This window comes from Galeopterus variegatus, unplaced genomic scaffold (assembly GCF_000696425.1).
Source record: "Galeopterus variegatus unplaced genomic scaffold, G_variegatus-3.0.2 Scaffold5808, whole genome shotgun sequence".
NCBI lineage: Eukaryota > Metazoa > Chordata > Mammalia > Dermoptera > Cynocephalidae > Galeopterus > Galeopterus variegatus.
This window is the reverse complement of record NW_007731919.1, coordinates 72,469-99,189: the sequence shown is the minus strand read 5'-3', so window position 1 is coordinate 99,189 and position 26,721 is coordinate 72,469. Positions and strand designations below refer to the sequence as shown.

General features: G+C 51.2%; 1 protein-coding gene across 1 annotated transcript in view; it reads left to right on the top strand.

The window, feature by feature from the left end:
- Positions 1 to 1,873: 1,873 nt before the first annotated feature.
- LOC103605431 (zinc finger protein 423-like) overlaps positions 1,874 to 26,721 on the top strand; it is a 36,448-nt gene continuing 11,600 nt past the window's right edge. Inside the window, exons 1-4 of the mRNA XM_008590017.1 lie at positions 1,874 to 1,923; positions 5,645 to 5,760; positions 9,152 to 9,283; positions 11,009 to 11,124. Of these exons, the coding sequence (XP_008588239.1) occupies positions 1,874 to 1,923; positions 5,645 to 5,760; positions 9,152 to 9,283; positions 11,009 to 11,124 (414 nt within the window). The remainder of the gene's footprint in view (positions 1,924 to 5,644; positions 5,761 to 9,151; positions 9,284 to 11,008; positions 11,125 to 26,721) is intronic.

The window sequence follows — 26,721 nt, the reverse complement described above, 5'->3', positions numbered from 1 at the left end:
ACAAACAAGCTACTTGTTTTTATCTAGTGGGTTCCTAGAGATGTAGTAAAGTCTTCATTTTCTGAGGGGCTCAGTCCTCAGTCCTTTACAAGTAGAGGGGATGTGTGTGAGGAAGGTGGTTTCAAGCCTCACCAGTCCCAAGTCTCTAAATTCTCTAGAACCCTGAGTTCTCTCTGCTTAGAGTTCTCCGTGAAAGCCCACTTTGTTCTCTGTCTGTGGTTTACTTGGTCACTCATTCATTTGTTCTCTCTCTTTCCATTAAGTAGTGGAGATAGTTACCTCCTGTGTCTTGGTGCTGTGTTCAGGGCCTGAGTTGTGATTTATCTTTTGCCAAAGACAACCAGTCACCACGTCCTGAAGGTGACAAACTGGTCAGAGAGCTGGGAGGTCAGCCGTCATAAGAAGTTAGCAAGTAGGGCCTTCTAAGATGGTGAGTGACCTCATCAACCATTCAGGGCTGCCAGCACCTCAGGGCTGGGTTCCCTGGCTGTGTGGAATCAGATCGCAGAACTGGAAGAAGCTTCCATTAGTGATCCGTCCAGGGTGGCCAGCCTGTGTCTGAGGATTTTGGGTATTGGGGCCTTTCAAGTAAGGGAGCTCCCTGCCTGGATCCAGCTATGGGGGGATGAAGTGGGGGACGTGCCCCTTTGGCACATGCCCTGGAAGAGGATTCCACTGCCTCGATGACAGCCCGAGAGGGCTTGTGCATGCCATGTTACCAGACCCTGGGCATGGAGGTTCGGGGCAGAATTGTGTCAGAAATAACAGGAGTAGTAATAGTAGCAGTGGTGGTGGCACTATAGCCAGTGTTCTTTACTTGGTTCTCACTTACTCTTCATATGAGCCCTGTGAGGTGGACGACTTTCTTCCCATTTCACAGATGGGAAACTGAGGCATGGAAGGAAGTGCTTGGCCCAGTGTCCCCTATGAGTCTATGGGAGAGCCAGCATCATCCTCCAGGCTACCTAGTTCTCAGCCATGTTTTCTCCCACTCCCCAAAGGACCTCCTCTTGATGGAACAGGGGTAAGTGGGGGCAGTCAGTTGAGCTGTCCTGTTTGCTGTGATGGGAAATCTCAAGGGGAGTTTGCCCAGAATCATTCTCAAGTATAACTGACCCCTCGCTATGATCCATCTGACATGGCTCTTGGGAGCAGTCAGTCAGTGGAACCATCTGGAGTCTTCTGAGGAGGAGTGAGCAAAGCATGCGTAACTTAGGTCAGCAGCGTCCTGGAGACGGGCTTTGGCCACATGGCCAATCTTGTTGTGGAAACCCCAGGCTGAGTGCTGGAGTGGTTGAGCCAGCCAGTCCCTTCTGAGTGTGGGCCCAGGTGGGGAAGGCCCCTGGCATCTCTGTCCAGTGTCTTAGCTGGGAACGGGCCGTGGCAGAGGGGAGGATCGTTAGAGGGTGGAATACAGCGAGGCAACCTAGGGACCAAGCCAGACTGAAGTGGTGCATCTGCATAGTGAGCAGGAGGGAAACCTCAGCGGTCACCTCCCGGGTGCACTTGAACTGGGTGCTGGAAGGCACTTGGGTCCAGGGTGGTCAGCAAGAATGAAGTGGGGGGGGCTGTGGGGCAGGGGTAACCCCTTCCCCCCACTTCCACTTGCCCATGCATGGAAATAACACATTCTGCTGAGATGCAGGATTCCGTCTCCCCGTTTCTCCTGCCACCTGGTAGCTTCCGTTCGGACATGCAGCATCATTGTGGAAGGGGGATGTTGGTGGGCACCTGGGTAAATAAGTATAAATAGTTTTCTTTCTGATATGTGACCAGATTATTTTCCAGTTGATTTCAAGCCTTGGCCCCAAGTGGCCCACAGATCAAAAAAAGATAAGGGTCAGTTACAAGGTTGAGCTCATTCTCCGTCACCATGGAAACTGACCTCAGGCAACCCTCGGAGGACTACACCCAGCTCCCCAGGTGAGATTTTTACTGTCCACGCCATCAATCCCAAGCCTTTCAAAACTCAGACTGCCTAATTGTCAGGCTCTGTTTTGAAGAGGCTCCGGGTCCCCAGTGGGGCCTGGTTCAGGCTGCCAGAGCTCATTTATAAGCCTTTCCGAAACACAGGGGACCCTGAGATGGGTCCCTCCTGCCCAGAAAGGCCTGGGAAGGTGCCCCCTGGGGGAAGAGGGAGGGCACAGCTCCTTCTCCAGGATTAATTAGAAAAATGTGAGCCCAAAATGGGGGCAGTGGTGGTGGGGTATGCCTTCAAGCAATGTCTGGGGGGTCCTTGAGTGATGAGGGGCACTGAGGGCCTCTGGGCACCTGGCATTGGGGGTTGGGGGCCATGGGGGTGCTGGGATGGCTTCGGGGAGCATTAGCCACTCACCCCCAGTCTCCAGCAGCCCCTCCAGAGACAACACACATCATTTTCCTCACAGTAGTGATAATAGGAAATTATTTTCCATTGTTAGTTGATGATTTCTCAGTCTTCTGTAAAGTGTGGACAAAAAGCAACTTTGAAAACTTTCCACCTTTTTAAAAGTCCTTAACATACAATCTTGGTCAAAGCGGTGTGATGGCTATGAACACCTAGCTTCACGACAACAAAGATTCCAACAAGATTAACGTCCCTAAACCTCATTCATAGAGCTCAGTGGTTTTTAAACTTTAACATATGCCTCAAGCACATGGGCACTTTTAACATGCAGATTCTGATTCTGTAGGTCTGGGGTGGGGCCTGAGATCCTCCATTTCTAACAAACTCCCAGGAGCCGCAAGGGCTGCTGGTCTGGGATCCATGCTCTGCGTAGCAGGGATGTAGGTTCACCAGGGCTTTTGGGGTCTAGGGTATTGGGGATCCCAAAGTCAGCCCCTGTCCCGCTTACCTGCTCCCCTGTTCTTGCCTGACCTCTGATGAAGGACTCTCCCCGAGATCCTGTTTTCTCTTTTGACCCTTGTCAACTCCCACCCCAAATGTCACCCCCTCCCTTCCCCCTCAGCCTGGCTTGGTTAATTTCCTTGTGGTATTTAATGACAGATCAATAGATAAACAGCCTGATCTGGCTGCCCAGATATTATTACCTGCCCTCTTCTCTTTTGCACAAGGGTCTTTGTTCCTTACAGGAACAAAAAACTTTCCATTTTGCCCAATAGTCTTTGTTCCATCCCATCAGCCCACGTTTCTATTTCCTGTTCCGAGCCTGTTCAAGGTTATGTACTGGGATGGGGTCCTCTCCTGGGATCACCCCTCCCACAGCACCCTTTTGCCTCCTCATTTGCTTGGACTATTTCTGGGGCCCTCTTCTCCTTTCTTTTCTCATTTCCGTGTGCAGTGTGGCCTGCCCGCTTGCCATATGTGCGTCTGAGCCTGGTCCCAGGACCTCAGGGGCCTTTACTTGACCTGATATTTGGGGCGGGCTATGGTTCACCCCTGGTGCTGTGGAATGTAGGTCTGTGAAGTTCATTATTAGAACTTGTAACAGAGGGGATTCAGCCCGGCCAGGCAGCCTGCACATTCTCGCATTACTTCCACTTGCAGAAATGCTGTTGCAGGGATAATGCTGCAGCCTGGGCTGTCCCAGTATGTTAGTTGTAGGAGCTGCCTCCTCCTGTCACTTGGGGAAACTCCCCAGTCCCCTGTCAACTGGAGCTGGCACTAGCAAGGCTCAAATGTGGAAATGTGAGGACAGCTCTGTCTTCCTTCTTTCTCACGCACATTTTTGGGATGATCAAGGAGCAGAGGGTGGCTTGCTGGGTCCTAGGTCTCAAGTCCTGTGGGCTTTTCTTGTGTTTCCTAAAGCCAGAGAAGGCTGCTGGGGGGTGAACAGCTCTGCCACATCCCTGTTAAGGGGCCCTACCTCTCTAAGTGCCCCTTTCCTCTTTTGTCATTTGAGGGAGACTCTCCGTGTCTGTGCTCTTTGGGCAGACCATTGCTCCATGAGGATCCAGAGAGTGTTACCAAAGATGAGAACAGGTGTTATAAGTCTCAGTCCTATGAGATTAGGGGTGACCACTGGTATATAATAACAGCATTTCCAGCGTCCCAACCTCATGTCCCAAGCATTATACTAACTGCTTTATGTAAGTCACATAAATTGTTCATTTCCTCTTCACTGAGCACTTACTAGGTGCCAGGCCCTGTTCTAGGTACTAGTGATATAGCAATGAACAAACAGCTGTCATGGAGCTTACATTACTCTTTGTGTGTGTGTGTGTGTGTGTGTGTGTGTGTGTGTGTGAGAGAGAGAGAGAGAGAGAGAGAGAGAGATAGTTAAATAAACAATCAACTGTAATATGCCAGGTGGTAGTAAGCACTATCAAGGAAATGAAAGGTGGGGAAGGTGCTAGAAAGGATGGTGTGTGTGTGTGTGCGTGCGTGCGCTGTTTTAGCCAGGGGCGTCCAGTGGGGCCTCTCTGAGGAGGTGTCATTTGGGCAGACAGCTGAATGAAATGAGACAGTCTGGGCAAGGGTGTTTCAGTGAGGGCAGATGTCCCGTGGCAGAAGCGGCCTGCTTGGCTGCCTTACACAAGCCCTGTGATTATTCTTACCATTTTCAGCAGAAGACACTGAAGCTCAGAGAGGTTAAGTAACTTACCCAAGGATACACAGCAATGGGGTGATGCAACTGGGGCACAAACCCAGGAGCTTCTGGTTCTAACTTTTGTGTCCTTTGTTGCTGCTTCCTAAATGGAGGTGGCTTGTTATGCTCTCTATCAACACCAGACGGCAGTCGCTGGCCCCCTTCTAAAGAAGTATATGCATTAATGATACCACTCCCAGGTCAGCGTCCCTGAGTGGGGTCCCTGCTAAGAGAAGGATCAGGCAAGGCCTGTGCATATGGCTGGAGCAGGTCACGCTCAGTGCATTAGAACCCAAGAACAATGCCGTGTCCACTCCCCTCTGCAGCCTGCTGCTCCTCCCTCCCAGGCAGCAAATTATGGCCTCCGAATGTGTGCCCAGGCCTGCCTTTGACATCAGTGGGGCCCACCTGAGCTTCACCTTCAGGATTCTGATAATCAGCTCTCTCTCCTCCTGGCTTCCCCCAAGACCCATATGGAAATAAGTATGTGTCTGCCAGGGATCAAATGCTTTTGGAGACAAAAGTCGGTACCGAGGACATTACAGGGAGCTATCATCTCGGCACGATGCTCTTCCACAAAGCCCTCTGCTCCTCTTTTGGGCTGACACAGTTTCAGCCTGAAAGGTTTCAGCAGGCTGACTTGGTTTTAAGCAAAAGCACATCCTATTATTTTTTTGAGAAATGAAGTGTAAAATTAACACTTATTATTCCTGAGTAGAGGAGAAAAAGAGAGAGAGATACTTTGGGATTTTCGTGCTTGCTGGGTTGTTTGTTTGGCAGTTTGGGTTTTTATTTATTTTTATTTTTTGAAAAAAATCATAATAAATCAATAGATTCCCCATGCTAGCCTCGTTTATGGGGACCAGAAGGCAAATCTGAATTTCAGCAGGTGAAATCTGCATTTCACTTTACAAATGAGCGGGGCTGCATAATTCACTTGAGTTGTGTGGGTCTCTCTTATGGATGTCTGTCATGTGCTATTAAAAACAAAAAACAAAAAAAGAATAGAAAGGAGGGGAAGCATTCGTGCATCTTAACTCACAAAATCCTCCAGCCCCCACACCGGGGCAGAGGGGCCTGCCGGTGCCCAGACAGCTTTGTCATCCTGCTCCAAGGTGTCGGCTGAGCACCGTGAGATCTTGTATAATTCAGGAAAGTGATTCTCGGCGGGTGCTGCTATCTGCGGACCCCGTGTCTTGGGACAGAAAGAGAGGTTGTCGACGCCAGTGGGGTGAGTGATGGTGGCGGTAGATTCTATCAATATCCGTGGGCTTGCTCGTATTGGGTCACACGCACTCAAAGGAGTGTTTGTCACACTAACTAGGGCAGCCCCTCCCCGCCCTCTTTGCCTCCCCGGCCCTCCCCCCCATTTTCCTGGATGGTTTTATAGGCAGAGGTGTACATAATGGACACCCGTGGGAGTACCTCGAACCCCTCCAGTGGGGAGAAGGCCTTGCCTTCAGAAAGATTTGCAAATCAAAAGGTCTTGCCTGGAGTGGGAGAGATTCCCAGATCTGTGGGAACCCCTCAGGCTTTATTATTTCCCCCCCACTTTTACTTTTTGCTTGTTTTATTTCTCCTCTCCCCTTTCCCCAGGTTTGCCTCTTTCAAGCACATGGGGGAGAGAGAGAACAGGGTCCTGAGACACGCAGTTGTCTGTTGGGCTCTTGATCTAATTAGCCCAGATCCTCAATTTGACACTGGTTTGAGGCTGTGATTTGCTTAAATGGCAGCCATTTGGGCCCCGGAACTGGCTTGCAGCTCCAGGGCTGCCTGACTGTACACACGTTTGTGAACGTGGGCGCTGGGTGTAGCTGTGTCTATAAATCAGGGGGGACCGGCTGATGAATGCTCAGCACTCGGAGAACGGAAAGTGACTGTCAGACATGATTTCTCTGATTTATAAGTTGCAGGAGGCTTCTTTGTCCTCTCGGTGTTTGTGTATCAGACTGGCACGTCTCCATTCACAGCCAAGTGGTTAAAGGCCCCCGCTCAGCAGAGCAGTAAATCCTCCATTGCCACCTCAGCCCCCAGAGCTGGCTCTGGCTGGGCAGACGGAGAGGCGAGCCCAGGGGCACCTCTCCTCTATGAGTATTTCCAAGCCTCTTCTGCAGGTGGGCCCAGGTGGGGCCTGATACTTTGGGGACTGTAGGAGGAGAAGACATCATCCATGCCTATAACCTAGTTGCCAGGATCAGAAAGACTCATAGCATATGGTTAAATGAATCAAGTGTCACTGTGCCCAGCAAAGGGGAGTCGTGTGTGTGTGTGTGTGTTTGTGTGTGTGTCTGTGTGTGTGTGTGTCTGTGTCTGTGTGTAGTCAGGGAAGCTGCCTGGAAGTGGTATGTGTCCCAGGGGTGGGGGTGGGATACGTATTTATAGGGATAGTTTTGTATCCTGTTCAGAGCACCACTCCCAGCTCTGTTACCTTAGCAAATGGTCTAAATTCTCCAAACTCATTTCTTTTTCCTAGAAATGTGGTTTTTCCAGCAAGCTGGGTTATTTCTGAGATTCAAATATGTTATAAACTATGATAGAAAACTCTTCACAGTTGTCATTTTCATGTATCCCCTTCCTCATTAATGTCCAAAGGGCGTCCATATTCTAATAGAAGGGCCACATATTAAGGGTGGTGTTTCATTCATTCATTCATTCCTTGAACCCATACTCTGTACCATGCTCTGAGGGGTGTTGTTTGTGCAAGGAGCAGCGGATGTATTGGGGGGTCTTTTGAGGCAGCCCCCCCACATTGGAGGCCATTTCTAATTATGATGAATATCTCCCCCAGGGAAGTGGAGGACGTGCGTGGGAACTGTGTGTCAAGCGTGCTGAGCCCACCCTGCTTCCCCAAACTTGTCGATGAATTCCTTTTCCGCTAGTATAAATGGAAGATCTGTTTGAATCTCTGTCGGGTGCATGTGGCCTAGTTGCCGGGGCTCCAGGGGCATGACAAACACCCGGTAGATTCCAGCCAGTGGGCTATGTGGGGCAGGCTCACCTGCGCGCGCACGTGTGTTTGTGCGCCTCTGTGGTGGGGTGCCTGGGGGCGTGGGGGATGGCTGTGCCAGGGGGAATGCCTGCTGTCCCTGCCAGCCCCTGCCAGGGCCTGGGGACCCAGGGACTCACCAGGAGCCTCAGCCCATCTGTGTTCATGTCTTGCCACCAGCAGAACCCCTCTGCTACCTAATTCTTGCCTTTAAGGGCAAATCAGAGCACCTGGCACCTTTGGTGAGGCTGGTTCCCTGGGGGAGTCTGAGGGGGAGACCATGTCCTTGGCTGTCCCAGATAATACTCTCACCAATACTGACATGCCTGGCAATAAACACTTATTGAGCACTTGCTGTGTGCCAGAAGCTGTTTAAAACCCTTTTATCTGTATTAATACTCACTTAATTCTTACATCAACTATAAGAGGAAGGCTGTTATTGAGTGTTTCAGAAAGAGGAAAGTGAGGCACAGAGAGGTTATGTAACTTGCCTAAGATCACCCAGGAAGTGACAGAGCTGGACTTCAACCCCAGGTGACATGATGCTCAAGCCGGGCCACTCCCCACCAACCACTTCTGACCACTGGGCCACATGGGCTGCAGGTGCTGGCCCCTCCATCCTCTAATATCCCTTGGGTCAGGGGCTCAGGTCGTCCTCATTTTATCGAGCATGAACTGATGCCCAGGGCATGTGGTGGAGGAGAAGCTTGGACGTGAACTCAGCTCTGCTCGGTTCTGGGCAAGGTCGCCCGTCAGGCCTCCACTCCATGCCTCCTCCACATTCGCCTGACACTGGCGCTCGGGCAGGTTCTGTTGAGTGAAGGTTTGGGTTGTGGCCGCTCCTTGCGGGGGAGATGGAACCATGTTGTGATCTAGGAGCAAGGCAGGGAGTTTGCCCATTGTCTGTTATCTACTGGGTAGGCCATCTGTTTAAAACAATTTTTTTAAAAAAAGAGCATTTTGGTTTTTTGACATATCTTCCAGTGGCTGCCCATCACTCTTAGGGTCATATCCCAAAGTCCTCCAGTGGCTGACAAGACCCTTCGAGATGTGCATCTGCATGGCCTCTCTACCTGCCCTCCCTACCCACTCCCTGGCCCTCTGAGCCTCAGGTACACTGTCCCTGTGCCACGCTTCAGATGGCTCAGCACGGGCCCACCTTGGGGCCTCTGCCCTCACTCACCCCTCTCCTAGAGTGCTCCCCTGACATATTCACATCACTTCCTGATGCTGTATTATGTGCTGGTCACTTTAATTTATTATCTATCTCCCTTGCCACCAGATGGGAGCAAGGACGTTATCTGTTTAGTTTCCCCAAGAATCCCCAGCTCATAGCAAACTTCCTGGCACATAGTACATGCTCAATAAATACTTGATTGGATATTTAGCCAGCAGAGGAAATCATAGCAAACAGCACATTCAAGAGCCAGAAATTTGGAGCCACACCTAGGGTCATAAGCCTCTGAGGTTGGGCCATCCGGAGCCAGGAGGAGTCTTGGTGTCCGAGGCTCCTGCACCAGCCCTGGTTCCTGGGATGAGAGAGGGGCTGGTGCCGGGGTGAACCCGGGGCCTCGTGGGCTCCTGCCTGGAGATGTGGCTTGCAGGGTCACTAACTGCTTGTGGATTTTCCTTGCAGAGGAAGGCATCAACCACGAGTGTAAGCTGTGCAACCAGATGTTTGACTCCCCGGCCAAGCTCCTCTGTCACCTCATCGAGCACAGCTTCGAGGGCATGGGCGGCACCTTCAAATGCCCGGTTTGCTTCACAGGTAAGGTGCCCAGCGTGTGCCTGGCATGTGGACCCAGGATTTCATGGGGGAAGCCCCATGGGATCAACAGACCAACTGCCCTGTCCCACTTCATGCAGAACTGTGCCCTCTGGCCTCTCCTCTCAGGCAGGTTGGCTGGCCCCCTTTCCCAGCCCTCTGCACGCCGCTGCTGGAAGTCCTTTGTCCACCTCAGCCCTCTGTTGCAGTTTTCCCTTCCTGGGCTCCACATTTGTCTCTCTGAGCTGCGAGCTGTGTCCAGCACCAGTGGGGGCTCCCCCTTCACACACTCCTAATTCCCCCTTCTCCCTGGCCTGCCCATGTGCCCTGTGCCTACCCGTGCTCCATCCGTGCTCCAGGCTGGAGGGGTCAAGGGCAGCTCTGTCGGCCAAGTCCCCAGCCCCCAGACGGGCTGCCGGCCCAGGCGAGCGGCTGTCTCGGCCTGAGGCGAGTCTCAGGGGCTCTGCCAGCCCCCTCCTGCTGCCCAGATGGCAGCCGGTGTGCGTGGGGGAGCCTGGCCTTCCCTGCCTCCCCCGACATCTGCCGTCTGCCACTGCGGGAAGCCCACCCTGGGGAGAGCGCCTGGCGGGAGGGCATCTCTGAAGCGCTCACCTCCCAGACACACAGCTGCTTCAGCACTGCCTCCTGTGTGCGCCCGGGGCTTGGGCTGCCTCAGGGACCCCTGCCACCGGGAAGCCAGGGCTATGACCTGCTCTCTGGCAGGCCTGGGGAGGGGGCTGTGCTGTGGGCCTCCCAAGAGTCCTGAAACACCCTGGTGCCTTCTTTCCTCTCATTCCAGGAGCCCCTGCCCATTGGCTCCCTTCTGTGGGCTGGGTGGGGGCTGGCATCGAGAGGCCCCAGCTGTGGGTCTGTCCATCCAGGACACAGGGGCCTCTGTTTGTGGGCCCAGGGATGCTGACAACAGCCTCACCAACAGAGTAGTAATTCTTGTGGGCTGATCAGCTTCTTGTCCCTGACACTGTGCTAAGCTTATTTAATTCAAATTCAGCTCTGCCACCTGCTAGCGGTGGGACCTTGGACAAGTCATTTAAGACTCCTGATGCCTCAGTTTTCTCTTCTATAAAGTGGGGATAGCAACAGTGCCTGCTATGCTGACAACAGCCTCACCAACAGAGTAGTAATTCTTGTGGGCTGATCAGCTTCTTGTCCCCGACACTGTGCTAAGCTTATTTAATTCAAATTCAGCTCTGCCACCTGCTAGCGGTGGGACCTTGGACAAGTCATTTAAGACTCCTGATGCCTTAGTTTTCTCTTCTATAAAGTGGGGATAGCAACAGTGCCTGCCTTACAGGCCTGTAGGGGATTTGAGGAGCTCATACATCATCAGGTGTCTGGCAGAGGAGGAAGAGGAGGCCTAACTATGTACCAGCCCATCTTTTAAGTACTTGATGAGTATTAACCCACTCAATCCTCCCAGCCACCCAGTGAGGTACATACTATAATCTCCATTTTTCAAAAGAGTAAATGAAGCCCAGAGAAGTTAAGTGACTTGCCTAAGGTTGCACAGCCACTAAGTGGCAGAATTCAGCTTACCTAGCTAGAGCACCTGCTAGTCAGTGCTAATCATGTTCCCACTAGCCCCCTGTTTGGCTGACTGTGCCCATGCCTGGGTGATCCCTCCTTCTGAGTGGTGTCATGGGGTCAGCTGCCACGGGTAGCCGGGCTGGTGTCCTGAGTTTGGCCCCTGATGGCCATGTCTGTGTCCAGTCTTCGTCCAGGCCAACAAGTTGCAGCAGCACATCTTCGCCGTGCATGGGCAGGAGGACAAGATCTATGACTGCTCGCAGTGCCCACAGAAGTTCTTCTTCCAGACCGAGCTGCAGGTGAGGGCCCACGTCACTGCACATGCCCCTCCTGTGTTCATCGGCTTCCCCCATTGGCACTGGAGGTCATGGGGTTGAGCCAAGATGGTGGGGTCTTGTGTTGTGGGGCTGGAGCCGGTGGCTGCCCTCCTGGCTGCATGGCAGGGGATGTCAGCCCCTGGCCTCTGCTCGCCCAGTGTTCTCAGGAGAGCTGGACCAAAGCAGGACCAATCTGGAGCAGGAGTCAGAAGGCTTTCATGTGTGGTGTTTGCATGGCAAGTCCCTTTGCCTCTTGGGGATCCCATTTTCCCACCTATATTGGTGATAATATTTGACTAAACTTTGGTTCTGTGACTAGTGGCCCATGTGGCCTGTGTGACTGGGTACTGGGCTGTGAAGGGCCAGGAGCTGAGTCTGGGGCCTTGGACCCTCCAGCTCTGCCCAAGAAAGCCAGAAAAGGGAGAGCAATGGATGCCTGGTTGGCCCTAACTCAGAGGAAGGGGCCCCCAGGTGGGGCACTGTGGCCTGGACCAGCTTCTGCAGATGCTCATCCAGGTCTGTGGTAGCTGAGAGGACCCTTGTGAAGGGAAGCTGCTGTGGTGGACCTCCCTGAGCACCTGCAGCCCTTTCCCGTGGTGTCCCATGGGCCCCTTCTCTTCTCACTTGTTACTGCTTCTCTGAGGACCAAGATCTGTGCTCAGGTGAAACTGCTTTCTCTCCCACTGGTTTTTGCAAGCAATTCTTATAATGCTGGAGAGGTCACATGCCCACTAGAAATACCATACACGCACAGAGAAAAATCACATATACACTGTCCACAGTCAGTAGCATCACACACACAAAGGGACGTTCCACACACACAGTTCCTACTACACGTGCGTACTCACAGAAACGTCATTTATGAGTGTCATTTACGCTACATACACACAGAGGAATACGACACACACACACAACATAACACTACACCCCCAAAGAGGACCACACTTGCATCCACAGAAATACCATAAGTACACATGGATAGACTTGCCGACACACCACATACCAAGAATACCACTGTTATGAGGAAGGGTACAGGTTAGGTTATGCTGCGGTAGCAAACATCCTCTTGGTTTCCGTGTGCTAAAACAAAGATTTATTTGTTGCTCATGTGATATATCCAGGCAGGTGGCAGGGGAGGGACTCTGTTCATGATACTCAGGGACCTGGGCCCACAGAGTGTCTGTGTTTATCCTGTTTCTGAGGCAGGTAGAAGAGGGAGTGACTCACATGCCAGCTCTTCAAGCATCTGCTTGGAAATGACACACATCACTTTCTCTCACATCGTATTGGCCAGAGCCAGTCACGCGGCCAGTCCAACCTCAGAGGGGGCGAGGAAGGGGAGTGCCACCCTCTGCCTGGAAGGAGAGGGGAGCTGGCATTTGTCAGCAGCACTGAGGACCTGCACACACCATTGGCCCACAAGTGTGCATTACGCACCCAGCAGCACCCTTCCCTCATAGCCATGCAAGTGCTATGTCTGCGCTCTCCCACCACCACCCACCTAGGGCACAGCCATCAAGTCACTTGGGTGTCAGCAGTGGTGCCCCTCTTTGGAGGCTTAACAGTGGCCTGTTGCAAGGTAGGCCCCTTCTCACCCTGCTGCAGCCCACCTGCACTGCCAGGCCTGGGCCTGTCCTATCTGTCCAGCTCGGACCTGGCCTCTGACCTTGAAGAGAGCCCTGGTGGTTCGCTGGAAAGACTGCTCCTTTTCATCATTCTGGCAGCCCCTTTGAGTTCCCATAAGTTCTTGCATTGTCCGTGCAGCCTTCATTCTGCTCTCACAGTGTGGGACAGAGTTATGGATCCAGTTTTACAGACCCAGGAACAGAGAGAGTGTTCCACTTCCAAAAGGCCACCATTGAGTAGTGGCCGTGCCTGGGGCCCACTGCTGTTTCTCTATTGGTCCACAAACTGGGCCTGCGCCTGTGAGCCCAGGGGATGTGATGGGACAGCTAGGAGCCAGTGCCAAAGGGGATTGGTGCCAGTGCCTGCCTCGCCTGCCTTCCAGGAGGCCTCCTTGCTCGAATGCTGGCTGTGTGTCTTTTCTCCCAAGTGCAGTGTGCACAGCCCGCCTTCCCTACCTGCCTTACCTGCATGGCCCAGCTACCAAAATAGGCCCTGGGTCCCCTGACGGATGAGGCTTTTTATAGCTCAACAGCAAAGGCTTTTTAGAAAACCATTGGTGCGTATAAACTGTGATTTACTTAAACTGGACTTGCTCAGCCCCTGCCTGGTCCTCCTGCATTGTCCTGGACACCAAGAGAGGGGTGACTGATGTCTTCTTTGTTGGCTTTAAGATTTTTCCCAGAGCAGTTTCCCAGTCCTGCCTTCTTTGAGTGTTATCGGCATCACTGTGCCATAGGCCAACCTCACAAATGCAGAACTGTAAGGAAGCTGCCAGTTTCAAACTGGGTCTCACTTTCTGATGTCTTCTTTGTTGGCTTTAAGATTTTTCCCAGAGCAGTTTCCCAGTCCTGCCTTCTTCGAGTGTTATCGGCATCACTGTGCCATAGGCCAACCTCACAAATGCAGAACTGTAAGGAAGCTGCCAGTTTCAAACTGGGTCTCACTTTGGTGCCACCTGCCTTGGGCTCTGGACCTCACCTGACGCTAGAATGGTTCATGGGAGCTGGTGGTTTCTTGGATCACCCTGTTAACCTTTAAGTCAGATTCTCAAGTGATGAGAACCTCACTAAATTACATCCCTAACGAGTCACTATTTTCTGCAATTAATGATTTTAATTAGAGACCATTTAAATGTGGAAGTGTAGCAATGCCAAATCTATGCAAATAAGGGTTTTCGTTAAGGAAGCTGAATAGCAATTTTCTGATTTTCGAGAAGAGGGTTTTTCAGGCATTCAAGATTTCATTGTCATTACAGCTGGGGCTGAAGGCCCTGGTTGGGTGGAAAAGGCAAGTGTGATATTTCCCTGGGATGACATTTGGGGGTTATGGTGGGGCAGCAGGAAACAAGGCCTAGCCAGTTTCTGCTCTTGCTGGGATCTTGGCTGGTCCTCATGGCCGTATTTCATTTGAGGTCACGCAGGGAGACTTGGGGAAACCAGTGTGTGCAGGTGCAGGGACTATGGGTGGAGAGGTCTTGAGAAAATTCGAAGTTTGGGATTTAGCTTCCTGTAGGACCGAGAAGTGCTGTTGTGGGGATAAAAGTATTGGAGATAGGATTGGATCCTGATAGGCTTTGGTCTGTATCAGCAATGGTATGTCCACCTCTTAAGGGAATGTTTTCTCAGGACGCATTAACAGGAGCCGCCAGGATGAGGGAGGTATAAGTCCTCTATGATTCTGAGTTCAGCTGGCTCTGCCCAGAAGACTGGGATTAATTCAAAGGACTTTGGGCAGACTGGGGCACTTTCATAACTGTGATAAGGAGCATGAAAGGGAATTAAGCTTTGCTGTTCGTTCGTTTAAAGCATTATGTGGAGGGCCCACTCTGCTAGGCACCAGTTGTAGTAACTGAGAAGACAGTGGAGAGCAAGACAAAGGAACACCCACAGGGCCTGCATTCTGGAGAACCGATAGACGTTTCCCAGTAATGGTCAGTGACATGCAGAAAATAAAACCAGTATGATGGGGGAGGGGTTACACGCTTCTTGGTGAGTGTGGTCAGGGAGGGCCTCTCTGAGCAGGTGGCATGTGAGCTGAGGCCCGGATGGCTGGGGGGCAGAGGTGTGTGGAAGGGAGCTATGAGTGCAAAAGCCCTGTGGCCAGCATGAGCTAGTGTAGTGTTAGGACAAAAGGAGGCAGCGTGCCGTGGGGACACGCTGAGTGGGGGGAGGGCGTGATGGGGAGAGGCCAATGGAGCCCAGATCATGGCAAAATCTATAGGACAGAGAAGGAGTGTGGATTTTATCCCCATTGTGATGGGAAACCAAGCAGAGGACAGATATCATCTGGTTTACACCCTGAATCAAAATTGAAGAAGCTTCCTTTTGAAAAACACTGTTGAGAACGAAAAGTCACAGACTAGGAGAAAATATTTGCAAATCACAGGTGTGATAAGGGACTTGTATCTAGAATATGTAAAGCACTCTTCAAACTTAATAATGGAGCAGGGAGGGAAATAAAACAACTGAAAAATGAGCAGAAAACTTTTGACAGACATCTCACCAAAAATGTACATCATTAGTCATTAGGGAAATTAAAACCACAACGTGATGCCATATGCACCTATGAGAATGACTAAAACAAAAACAAAAAACTGACAATACCGAGAGCTGGCAAGGGTGTGGAATGATTTGAACTTTCATACATTGAAGGTAGAAGTGCAAAATGGTACAGCCACAAGACAAAATAGTTTGTCAGTTTCTTATAAACACTTACCATATGATCCAGCAATCCCAGTCCTAGGTGTTTACCCAAGAGAAAGGAAAACCTTCACTCACAAAAAAACCTCTACGTGAAAGATGGTAGCAGCTTTATTTGTAATAGCCCCAATCTGGAAGACCCTTAGTTGCTCCTTACCTGGTGAATGGGGAATAGACGTGGTGAGGTGGTACATTCATACGGTGGCTACTACTCAGTAATAAAAAGCTTCTGCAGATACATACAACATGGGTGAATCTCAAATGCCTAGTGAAAGAAGCCAGACTCAAAAGGCCCCGTACTGTATGATTCTACTGACATGACATTCTAAAAAAAAAAATCAGAACAGAAAACAGGCCAATCATTGCCGGGGGCTAAGGGTGGGGGGAGGGGAGAAATAGGGGAGACTAAGCAAGCTTTGTCTAAATACTTGCACACCATCCCCCCAGAAAAACCACCCAGGCCGTGTGCTAGTCTGAGGATCCAGTCTGGCCTCGAGGAGCTTCCAGGGATTTGTTCCGGGTCTATTTAACCAGGAGAAGACTTGGATGGGTTGTGGTAGAAATGCAGGGACAATTGTCTTCAAGCATTTAAGCTGTGTAGGTTGGAGGGGTTCTTGGCATGCTTCAGGTGCCCCAGGGCTTTTGGTAGTGGCCAGAAACTCAGGATGTAGATTTTGGTCTTTGATAATCATGGCTCAGGCATTATTCTGGAGTTAGCTCATGAAAGAAGGGGAATTAAATTGTAGGGACATAGGGGTGGTTTTTGGATGCCAAGAGCAAGAAGTGACATTGGATTTCCAGCAGCCCTACTTCCAGGAGCCAAGTGTCACTTAAACAGGGCTGTGACACCGTCTTCTCTGAGGATGGCTGGTCCTTGCCTTCTGCCTCTTTCTGGTTTGTGCTGTGTTCTGTCTGCTGCCTGACTTTCTGACAGCCCTACTTCCAGGAGCCAAGTGTCACTTAAACAGGGCTGTGACACCGTCTTCTCTGAGGGTGGCTGGTCCTTGCCTTCTGCCTCTTTCTGGTTTGTGCTGTGTTCTGTCTGCTGCCTGACTTTCTGGCCCTTCCGATGGAGCGAGCCGGGCCCTGCCAGGCTGGATCCTGGTCCCCAGCCAGGGGGAGGGCTCTGTGAGCCAGGGCCGTGGTCTGAGTGCCCTTGGGACCCTTCCTTCCCAGCCTTTGAGAACATCTGGTTCAACCCTTTCCCTGATTCCATTATTCATTTAACACACATTTACTGAGTACCTACTCCCAGTGCCATTGCAGGGGCCAAGGACAAAGCTGTGAACGAGGAGACAGGGCCCTTGTTCTCACAAAGCTGGCATTCTGTGGGAGATGCTGAGATAAGTCAGGAAATACATGAACTAGGTGATTTGAAGACAATGAAACACTGTGTTGTGACGGCGAGTGGTGTGTGTGTGTGCGTGTGCGTGCGTGTGTATGTGTGTGTGTGTGTGTGTGTGTTTTGGGGCAGGGGTAATGGAATGTTCGGGATGGCAGATTGGATGGGGTGGTCAGGAAAGGTTGGCATGTCAGCCAAGTCCTGAGGTTGAGAGGGAGCCAGTGGGGGAAAGGCTGTGGGCTCCTGCAGGAAAGGGAAGAGCTGGTGCCAGAGTTCTGGGGCACAGACAGATTTGGAGGTGTTCAAGGAATGGAAAAAAAAAGCAGTGAGGCTGGGAGGGCAAGCAAGATGCAGCCACGTCCTTGCTTGCTGCACCTGGGCTCACCTGGGCTCACCTGGCCTCACCCGCTCAGCACGATCAATGTGGGTGCTTCCAGGACACATGCGCTCCTGCTGAGTCCTGCTCTCAAAGGAGCTGTCCCTTCTTTCCATGCTTCAGCCCAGCCCAAAAGGTCCCTTCTCTGAGAAGCTCCCCTGATTCTCCCTCTTTTGTCTTCTCCAGCCCTTGGTTTAAGCCCCTGACCCCCTTACAATATGGATTGTAAGTATCAATGTCTACACCTGACTTCCCACTCACATGTGAGTTTTCCTATGCCATCCATCCATTCATTTGTCCATCCATTACTGTATATTTTACTCTATTTTTTTTGAGCTCCTAGAAAGTAGGAAAGAGAATCCAAACAAGAAAAGCAGATTCTGGAAGCCCATTTTAAAAAATTCCTAGTCTTTATAAGATGGGTAACCGAAGAGCCGGTTTCCTTGCCTCTTTGTGCTGTGGCTGTCAGATCCAGCCAGATAATTATAACTAATAATAATTAAAAATTAAAAGTGCTCTAGGCACACACTTAGCATTTGACTCTTTGGCTGCGCTTTCTGTGAGTAGCAGTATCTTTCTCTTCCTGCTTTAAAGACGGCCCAGGCCCTGCCACCCTCACACTGCAGGGAGAGCTGCCCGGCTATGCTTGGCCTTAGGGGTGGCAGAGAGAGGTGCCTGGGGACAGCCAGTGGTGGTTTCAGGGAGTGAGACCCCATGGCTTGCACTGGAGCCAGACACCCAAGAGGCCACAGCCCAGGCAGGGCTGGGGCTTGACTGGCTACTGCCCCTCCCCCCAGGGAGCCCCTTCCCCCATTGTTTTCTATTGCAGATATTGTACCTCTCTGGGCTCAGTTTCCTCTTCTGTTAAATGGGGTAAGACCACTGCCTTGGTGTGGTGTGAAGATCAAGAGTTCACGTGTGTGAAGTACTTTAGAGTGCTTAGAATATAGGGTCCCTGAGGGTACCTGTGGCACATTTCCAGCAGGGTCCCTTTGTGTTTCCTGCCTTTCCCACCAGGGCAAGAAACCAGAGCCCAGCACAGCCTGAATTCTGTGAAATGTGGCAACGTGGTGTGGCAATGCCATGCCACACTTGGGGTCCCACAGCCTGGCTTCATCTTCCAGCCCTGCTACCGATCAGCTCTGTGACCGTGAGCAAGTCCCTGACCTTCTCTGGGCCTCAGGAGACTGGGGCTAATGACAGTCTCTTTTTGGGTATTGGGGGTGCACCAAAAGCCCCCAGCACTGGGTCTGGCTCAGAGTCAAGGCTTGGCAAGTGTCAGCCAGTGTTGTCATTGTCATTGTGACAGTGGTCTGGGTGCCCGTGGGCCTTCAGTTCACTCCTTCATTAACTCATTTAATTAATCATGTGGGGATGTGCCCAGTCTAGCCCACAAGTGTTTACTGAGCAAGTGCTATGTAGCCAGATGTATGCAGCTGGGAGCTGCTGGGGACACACAGAGGCACAGACTAAGTCCCTCACATGTTGCAGGGAGTGGAAGAGTAAGCTAATAAGGGCAAACAGAATATTTCTCATATGTTTGTGGAATATAATATGACATTGCATCCTAGCATGGCAATCATGTCATATACTAAAAATAACATAATTACTGCACACAATGGAACACAATTGGGCTCGCATGTGACGTGACATGGGCATCAGGGGCCCTGGGCTTTGCTCCTTGCTCGCTGTAAGTTACTGTGTCACCAGGCATGGTCAGTCTGTGTCTCTGAGCTTGGGTTTATTTACTGTCGGGTGGGACAAGGCCTTTCCCACTCACAATAAAGTGTGTATCATCATTGTTGTTACTGCTACCAGCACTTGGGTTGGCCAAGTCTCCTGAGGGGACATATGTGGCAGTTCAGAGAAGTGGACGTTGACAGTGCTCCCTGTCCTCAGAAGGCCCAAGACATGGGCCTGAGCTCCTTGCCCCAAAGCAGTCAGAATGAGACCGTGTTTCCTGAGTACTTACTGGGAACCCGATGGCAAGCTTTTCACCTGTGTAGTCTCATTGGGACCCTACATGTGAGTTTGATCTCCTTGTCATAGATGGGTAAACTGAGGCTCCTCACATCCACACAGCTTCTGGGGCAAAGCTGTCAGTCCTGACAGGAGTGTGTGTTCTCAGCCCCTGGGCTAGGCAGAGGGGTGAAGAATCCTCTGAAAGCCCGAGGACGCCAGGGGATGGGAACCCGATGGCAAGCTTTTCACCTGTGTAGTCTCATTGGGACCCTACATGTGAGTTTGTTCTCCTTGTCATAGATGGGTAAACTGAGGCTCCTCACATCCACACAGCTTCTGGGGCAAAGCTGTGAGTCCTGACAGGAGTGTGTGTTCTCAGCCCCTGGGCTAGGCAGAGGGGTGAAGAATCCTCTGAAAGCCCGAGGACGCCAGGGGAGGTCTGTGGGTGCTGGGGCGGGTGGCCGGCAGGCCTCACCGTAAGGCCAGAGTTACAGAGGTTCAGGTTGAGGCCATGCACTGCTCCCAGGACATGAGTCTGTCGCCACTCTGGGCAGCCCTGGGTGAGCGTTGGCTGCCCCGTTGTCACCACAGAGGGGAGCAGGGGAGGAACGGGCATCCGAGGGGTGGTGTTAAAGCAGAATCCTTGCCCAGCTGTGCTCAGATGCCCTCCTGAGCCCCAGGGGTCAGCCCGCCTGAGCCATGAAGTGTGCAGAGGCCCAGGTGGGGACTGGGGGGTGGGCCCCAAGGCTCAGCTCCGGGCAGAGATGGCACTTGGAATCAGCCTCAAGCTGCCTGTCTGCCCACTGGAGCCTGTCACTCATGCCCTAGGGCGGGAGGCGAACCAACTTTCGAGGGGCACCATGCCATCATGACAGATGGGCACGGGGGAGCCGCCAAGAGCTGCCAAGAGCCTCAAGCCAGCGGCCATTGTGTGTGTGGCGAGCCCAGCCCCTCACCGGCGCTGCCCCAGCCAGGACCAAATGCCTTCAGTTTCTTAGGAACAATGACAATACTAATAACAGTAGGCGTCACGTTGCTTCATCGTCGACAGAGGTCTGCTCTGTACAAAGCCCCACCCCACATTGACTTAGACAAAGAGCCCGCCAAGGACAGAACAGGAGAGACCCGAGCATGGGGGGCCAGAGGGTGTGAATCTCAGAGTTGGCCTCCCCCCCATCACCTGGACAACAGGCCACTCTGAGGGTTATCATGGAGAGGCAATTTAATGTTTGTGAATCACCGAGCATGGTGGCCAGCTCCCCAGGCAGGCCTAATGGAGGGTGGCAGCACCGGGGTGGAATTGGGAGAGTTGATGTCAATATTATTGTCCCACTTTCACAGATGCAAGGACAGGCTCAGAGGGGTTCAGCCACTCGACGTCATGCCACCCCGCTGGTAAGTGGCAGAGCTGAGCCTGCAACCCTGGTGGCAAGAGGCAAGGAAGAGGTGGGAGAATAGTACCAACAGCAGCTACCGGCCCTGTGGGGAGTCTTTTGCATCGATTATCCTTTTATCCTCAGGGCAATTCTATTGAGCCAGTGCTGATATGATTTCCACCTTACAGATGTGGAGATGGAGGCACAGCCAGGCAGTCTGGTTCCATCCAGAGCCTGAGCGCCCAACCCTTGCCCCAATACCACAGGCAAGCATTTTTGTGTTGTTGAGTCCTGTTCGTATTAAAAGTGCCTCTTGATACGACAGTCTTCCCAACTTGTTGGGAGTAGGGCTGGCTGCCTCCTGCCAGGATTCCAGGGTCTGGCATGGCTGGGGGTTCTTGGCCTCCATCAACTTATGGAGGAGACCAGGGTGCTCTCGGTGGAAGCCTGGGTTGCAGTCTTTGGTCAAGCAGGAACAATTACTAATGACATTTAGAAAGAAATTAATGATGAGAAATGCAAGTTGGCATTTCAGGAGCACCAGTCAGCAGCCGTGTGCCAACACTCACAGGAGAGGTGAGGGGGTGGGGGCCAGGCTTGGAGCGGGGAGGGAGGGGATGGCAGAAAATTAATTTTGCTGTGTCAATAATGGACGTAGCTCCACTCACTCTGCTTCTAAAGTTTAGACAAAATCAAACATGGATGGACTAGAGCTTGTCCAGGGCTGCAGTGAGATTTACTCTGTGGCTGTAATATGGGTGAGGGCAGGTGACAGTTTCAGTTTGGAGTCTCCCTGAGGTGGCACAAGGGGACAGCAGGGATGGGCGGTGGAGGGCAGGGGACAGCGAGAGGGAAGGAGGCGGTAGTCTTAGGACTGGACCATTTGGGCTCGAGTCCAAGTACCAGCTAGATGATTTAGCAAGCTGCCTTGCTTTTCTGAGCCTCAGTTTCTTCCTCAGTTAAATGGGGACAATTGGGAGAAGTAAAGACAGTATATGAAGAGCAGGTAGCCCCATTTCTGGTACATAGTAGGCGCTCCATACATGGTAGCTGTTACCATATTTCACAGACGTATTTTCAGAGGCACAACTTCTCTCCTTAGAACGTCTCTTATGTTGGAATACCTCATTTGTGTGTTGTGGTTTAATTGGTCATATTATTTTGGTTCATTGTGATACATCAAATATAGGAGCATCTTATACTGTTGGGGGTCTTATAGAAAAAATAAAATATGGCATTGGTGGGAAATACAGTGGAAGGTGAGGAGGAAGCAAGATGCGAAATTGGGACAGGAAGTGTGGTTCTCAGTGGGATAAGGGAGCGTGCCAACCCCCCCCCCCTTTCAGCTGCAGCCAGAATAATCCCACCAAGTCTCCTCTCACATAGGGGAGAAGGGACACACCCAGGAAAAGTCACTATCACTAACATTGAACATTTTTACAGTGGCGTGAAAACTCACCCATGGTGAAGGGATTGTGGAACCTTTAAATAGTTGTCTTTATTTCAAAACAGGGAGATTTCCCATAATTACAATGGCTATTATTTAACTAGTGCCTACTAAGTGCCAGACATTGTTCTTAGCACTTTTATACATTAAAACATTCAGTCCTCACAATGCCTCTATTATTAAGATGAGGAAACTGAGGCACAGAGGGCATAACTATCTCCCCAAGGCCACAGAGCTGGTCAGTGCTGGACCCAGGCCACCAGCCTCAGATTCTGTCCTCTGTACCACCTCACTAAATGGCTGGATTTCTTGATTTTTCTACAAATCAGGCTTGGCAACCCCTGGACTGCAGTCCTGTGTGGCAACAGTCAGCTGCCCCCTTTGGACACGGGATGTGCTCCTGGGTCCACTAGAAGCGCTCTTTGCTTTCACTGTTTTGCAGACCTGAAAACTGAGGCTTGGGACATGGGCATCAAAGTAGGAGGCTGGCAGGGAGAAGGGGGACCATGATGGGAGTGGGGAGTGTATTCCACCCATTTGGGTTTGAGTGTTTGAGCAGGGGAGACAAGTGGGGATCCCTGCACCCCTGCTCAGCAGCCAGTCCCTCTGCTGAAGTCAGACCTGGACTCACAGTTCAGACAGCTGCACCCCTGACCTGTGACATCATCTTTGTCTGCCCCATCCTTGCTTCTGAAGCTGCCACATCAGAATTGTGGGATCATTGTGTTTTTGAGTTGACAATGATGGCAAAGCCTGTAGTTAAATTATGGCAGTAGTAAACGTCTGTGTAGCATTTTATGTGTTGTAAAACCTTCTGCATGTGTTATCTAACTTGAAGCTCATAACAAGACCATGAGGTACATATTATTAGTTCCACTTCTAAGGTGAGTGGGACTCAGTCTCTAAGTACAAATGAATACTTAGAGGAGTGAAGTGACTTGCCTAGGGTAACAGAGGTAGTAAGTGGCCAGGGCAAGGTTTGAATTCCAAAGCCCATTGTCATCTTATCAACCCACTCATGCTCCTACCCACTTACTTATCCATGCATTCCTCTTTCTCCCACCATCCATCTATCCATCATGCACCCATTTATCCATCCATCCATCACCTATCCATCCATGCATCTATCATTTATTCATCCATCCATTCATCTGTCATCCATCCATCAATTTATCCATCCATCCATCATTCATCCATCCATCATCCATCCATCCATCCATCATTCATCCATCAATCATCCATCCATCCATCCATCATTCATCCATCCATCATCCATCCATCCATCCATCATTCATCCATCCATCATCCATCCATCCATCCATCATTCATCCATCCATCATCCATCCATCCATCCATCATTCATCCATCCATCATCCATCCATCCATCCATCATTCATCCATCCATCATCCATCCATCCATCCATCATTCATCCATCCATCATCCATCCATCCATCCATCATTCATCCATCAATCATCCATCCATCCATCCATCCATCCATCCATCCATCCATCCATCCATCATCCATCCCTTATCCATCTATCCATCCATCCACACATTCATCCATCTATCCATCCATCCAACCATCCATCCATCCATCCATCCATCCATCCATTTATCCATCCACACATTCATCCATCCATCATCCATCCATCCATCCATCATTCATCCATCAATCATCCATCCATCCATCCATCATCCATCCCTTATCCATCTATCCATCCATCCACACATTCATCCATCTATCCATTTATCTATCAATCCATCCAACCATCCATCCATCCATCCATCCATCCATCCATTTATCCATCCACACATTCATCCATCCATCATCCACCATCCATCATCCAACTCTCCATCCAGCTACACATCCATTCACCATTGTCATCCATGAGGATTGAGTGTGAGGCATGTGCCAGTAACTACACAGCTTTTACGACAACTTCCTTATGTGCTCTTAATTCCACATTTAACTGATACCCATCCTTCTCCCCTCTTTAAAACTGTGCGTGCACCTATACACACACACACACATGCATGCATACCCCTCTGGTGAGCTGAGTGGGATGGGACAGACTGGGGATATAGATGATTCTAGGTTTGCCTCATGGAAACTGCTGAGTTCTGCCTGCTGGGGAGAGGGAAGGCATAGGGCAGACCCACTTGGTCATGGAAGGGCAAGTATGTGGGCAGTGACGGTGTGCCCACAGATTGGCTGGAGGCTGAGTATGTACGAGAGGGCAGACGAGGCATTTCAGACTGGGCCACAGTGTTCTCCAGCCCATCAGTGGGACCAGCTTCCAAGGAGTGGGTGGACTTTCTAGGTGGTAGTGATCACCCTTTCTTTGCCCTTCATTGTGTGCCAGGCTGGATTCCTTCTCTGGACTGGCAGGGGTGTACATCTACGTGTTTCATGAGAACCGTTGTGATCATAAAATGTAATTGGTCTCAGCTGCAGTTTTGATCACTGGTGCATGCACACAATTCATCACAGCAAATTAGGTCCATCTTCGGAACTTCTGGCCTTGCAGCCTGGGGGTCCATCAGCAAGAGGGGCTGGGAAATGTGGGCTCCCGAAGCCAGTGTGGGGGGTGATGGGCCCTGTTTTCTGAGGAGGACCACCTTCAGAATATCTTCCAGAACAGTTCTTCTGCTGGAATTAATTTTACAGAAATTTTGAGGATGCAGTGAAGTTTTCCTTTTAACAAAAATTTAGAAGAAAGTGGAAGTGAATATGGTCAAAGTGCTCATGTATCATTTACAAATCCTAAAAGCACTGGGCTAGTTCAGGGACCTGAACATATGTGTTTTGTATAATTAGTGACCGTATGACCTAGATTTTTCAGTACGGCCCTGATTGCAAGTGTTCTGTCCCAGCTATTGGCTATCTGTCCTGATTTTTGGTTTGTGAAACATGATGACTCCATGTGGTGCTGGGTTTACTCATCACATTTTGGTGAATAAATATTTAAAGTCATAAAGACCTGCAAAGAGTCAGAAAACATCAAAGGGAAAAATTCCCTCCGCCTTTAGTTTTTTCCAACATGGCAAAATATGTAATGTGTGCAGGTGTGCCTCGTGCCCGCCTTCCTGCCTCCCAGCTCCAGTGCCGGAGGAAACGCAGATACTCCCTTCCAGCAGCATTTGGAAACTGTCAAGGCCCTGTCCCCTGGACCTGTAAGTCACTGAAGGTGAGGCCTTTCCGGAGCATGCCTCAGACCTCTGGCAGGGGAAAGAGCCCCCATGTCCACAGCCCCCCTGAGGTCTTCTGTGCTTCTGTGGCCTGGCATTGGGTGCCACTCTGCTGACAGTAGCACTTGGTTTGGGCATCATAGATGAAGCCTCTTACAACATGGAGATGGACAAGGTCTTGCAGCCAATGCCAGCTAGTGGTTGGCAGGTGGCACATTGTCCCCTGGACGCTGCAGCTTCCTCCTCCCCAGCCGAGGACTCCACAGGCTGCTATGGTCAGTGCATCTTCCACCCTAGAACCAGAGACATGAGGGTGGCAGCCCCGGAACAGCCCAGGTGCCTAAGCTGTCGGTGCAGAATGTGGCCTTGTCTCCCTCCCACCTGCCCTGCTTACCCTGTAGGATCCGGCCCACTTTGTTTTTAATTGTGCTAAAATATACATAACATAACATTTACTGTCTTAACCATTTTTAAGCATACACTTCAGTGGCATGAAGTACGTTGACATTGTTGTGTAACCATCATCACCATCCATCTCCAGAACTTTTTCCCAAACTGAAACTCTGTACCCATTAGACAATGACTCCCCGTCTCCCACTCCTGTAGCCCCGGCACCCACCATTCTACTTTCTGTCTCTATGAATTCAACTATTCTAGCTACCTCGCATAAGAGGAACCATGTGATATTTGTCCTTCTGTAACTGGCTTATTTCACCTTCCACGTTGTCCTCAAAAGATCCCTCTGACTTTTAAGAAAAAAAACTGTAACATACCCTGGGCAGGGTGGGGCAAGGGGCAGGGAGGAGGGGGACACTACATTTCTTTCTCTCCTCTCCCTGAGCCTGTTCGTGGAGGCTTGGCTTTGCTGCAGTAGCTGGCAGGCTGTCGTTTCAGAAATACTCGTTCAGTTTTTACAAAGTTCAGGCTCTGCACCAACCCTAGGGGTCAAGGGAGAGCTTAGAGACCAGGTCCCTGTCTCGTGGAGCTCTGGCGTGGTGAGGGCAGCTGACCATGGCGGGTGAACAACCAGGTCGTTGCGGTTGAGGAAAGTGCTGGGAGGAAACCTCTGTGGGTGCAGAGCCACGCTATGACGAGTGGCCACTTATCGGGTGGGCAGGGGATGGCATCAGATGAGAAGAAGCCCTGGGAAAATCAGGGCATGGGGGAGTGTTCCAGGCAGCAGGAGTGGCCGCTGGGAGGGCTGGCATGGGGGGAAGGAGTGGCATGTTGGGGGAACTGGCAGAAGGTGGTTGAGGCTGTGGGCCAGCAAGCCCCAGGTCTTGTAGGGCTCTCTGGGCCATGGTCAGGGGTCTGGATTTGTTCTGGTTGTGGTTGGGACCCATTGTGTGTTTAAGCAGAGATCTTTCTACGTCCCTGACTCCTTGAGGAGACGATCTGGACTGTGCTGCTCACAGGCACTTTGTTTTCTCAGCTTCCCTTTGCCAGGAAGGGGGTGCTTCAGACGAGCCCTCGGGTCACTGGCAGGTAGGGGTTGTTAGAGGGGTCCCAGCAGTGGTGTGAGCATGGAGCAAGTTAGCCACACAGTGTGGGGAGACAAAA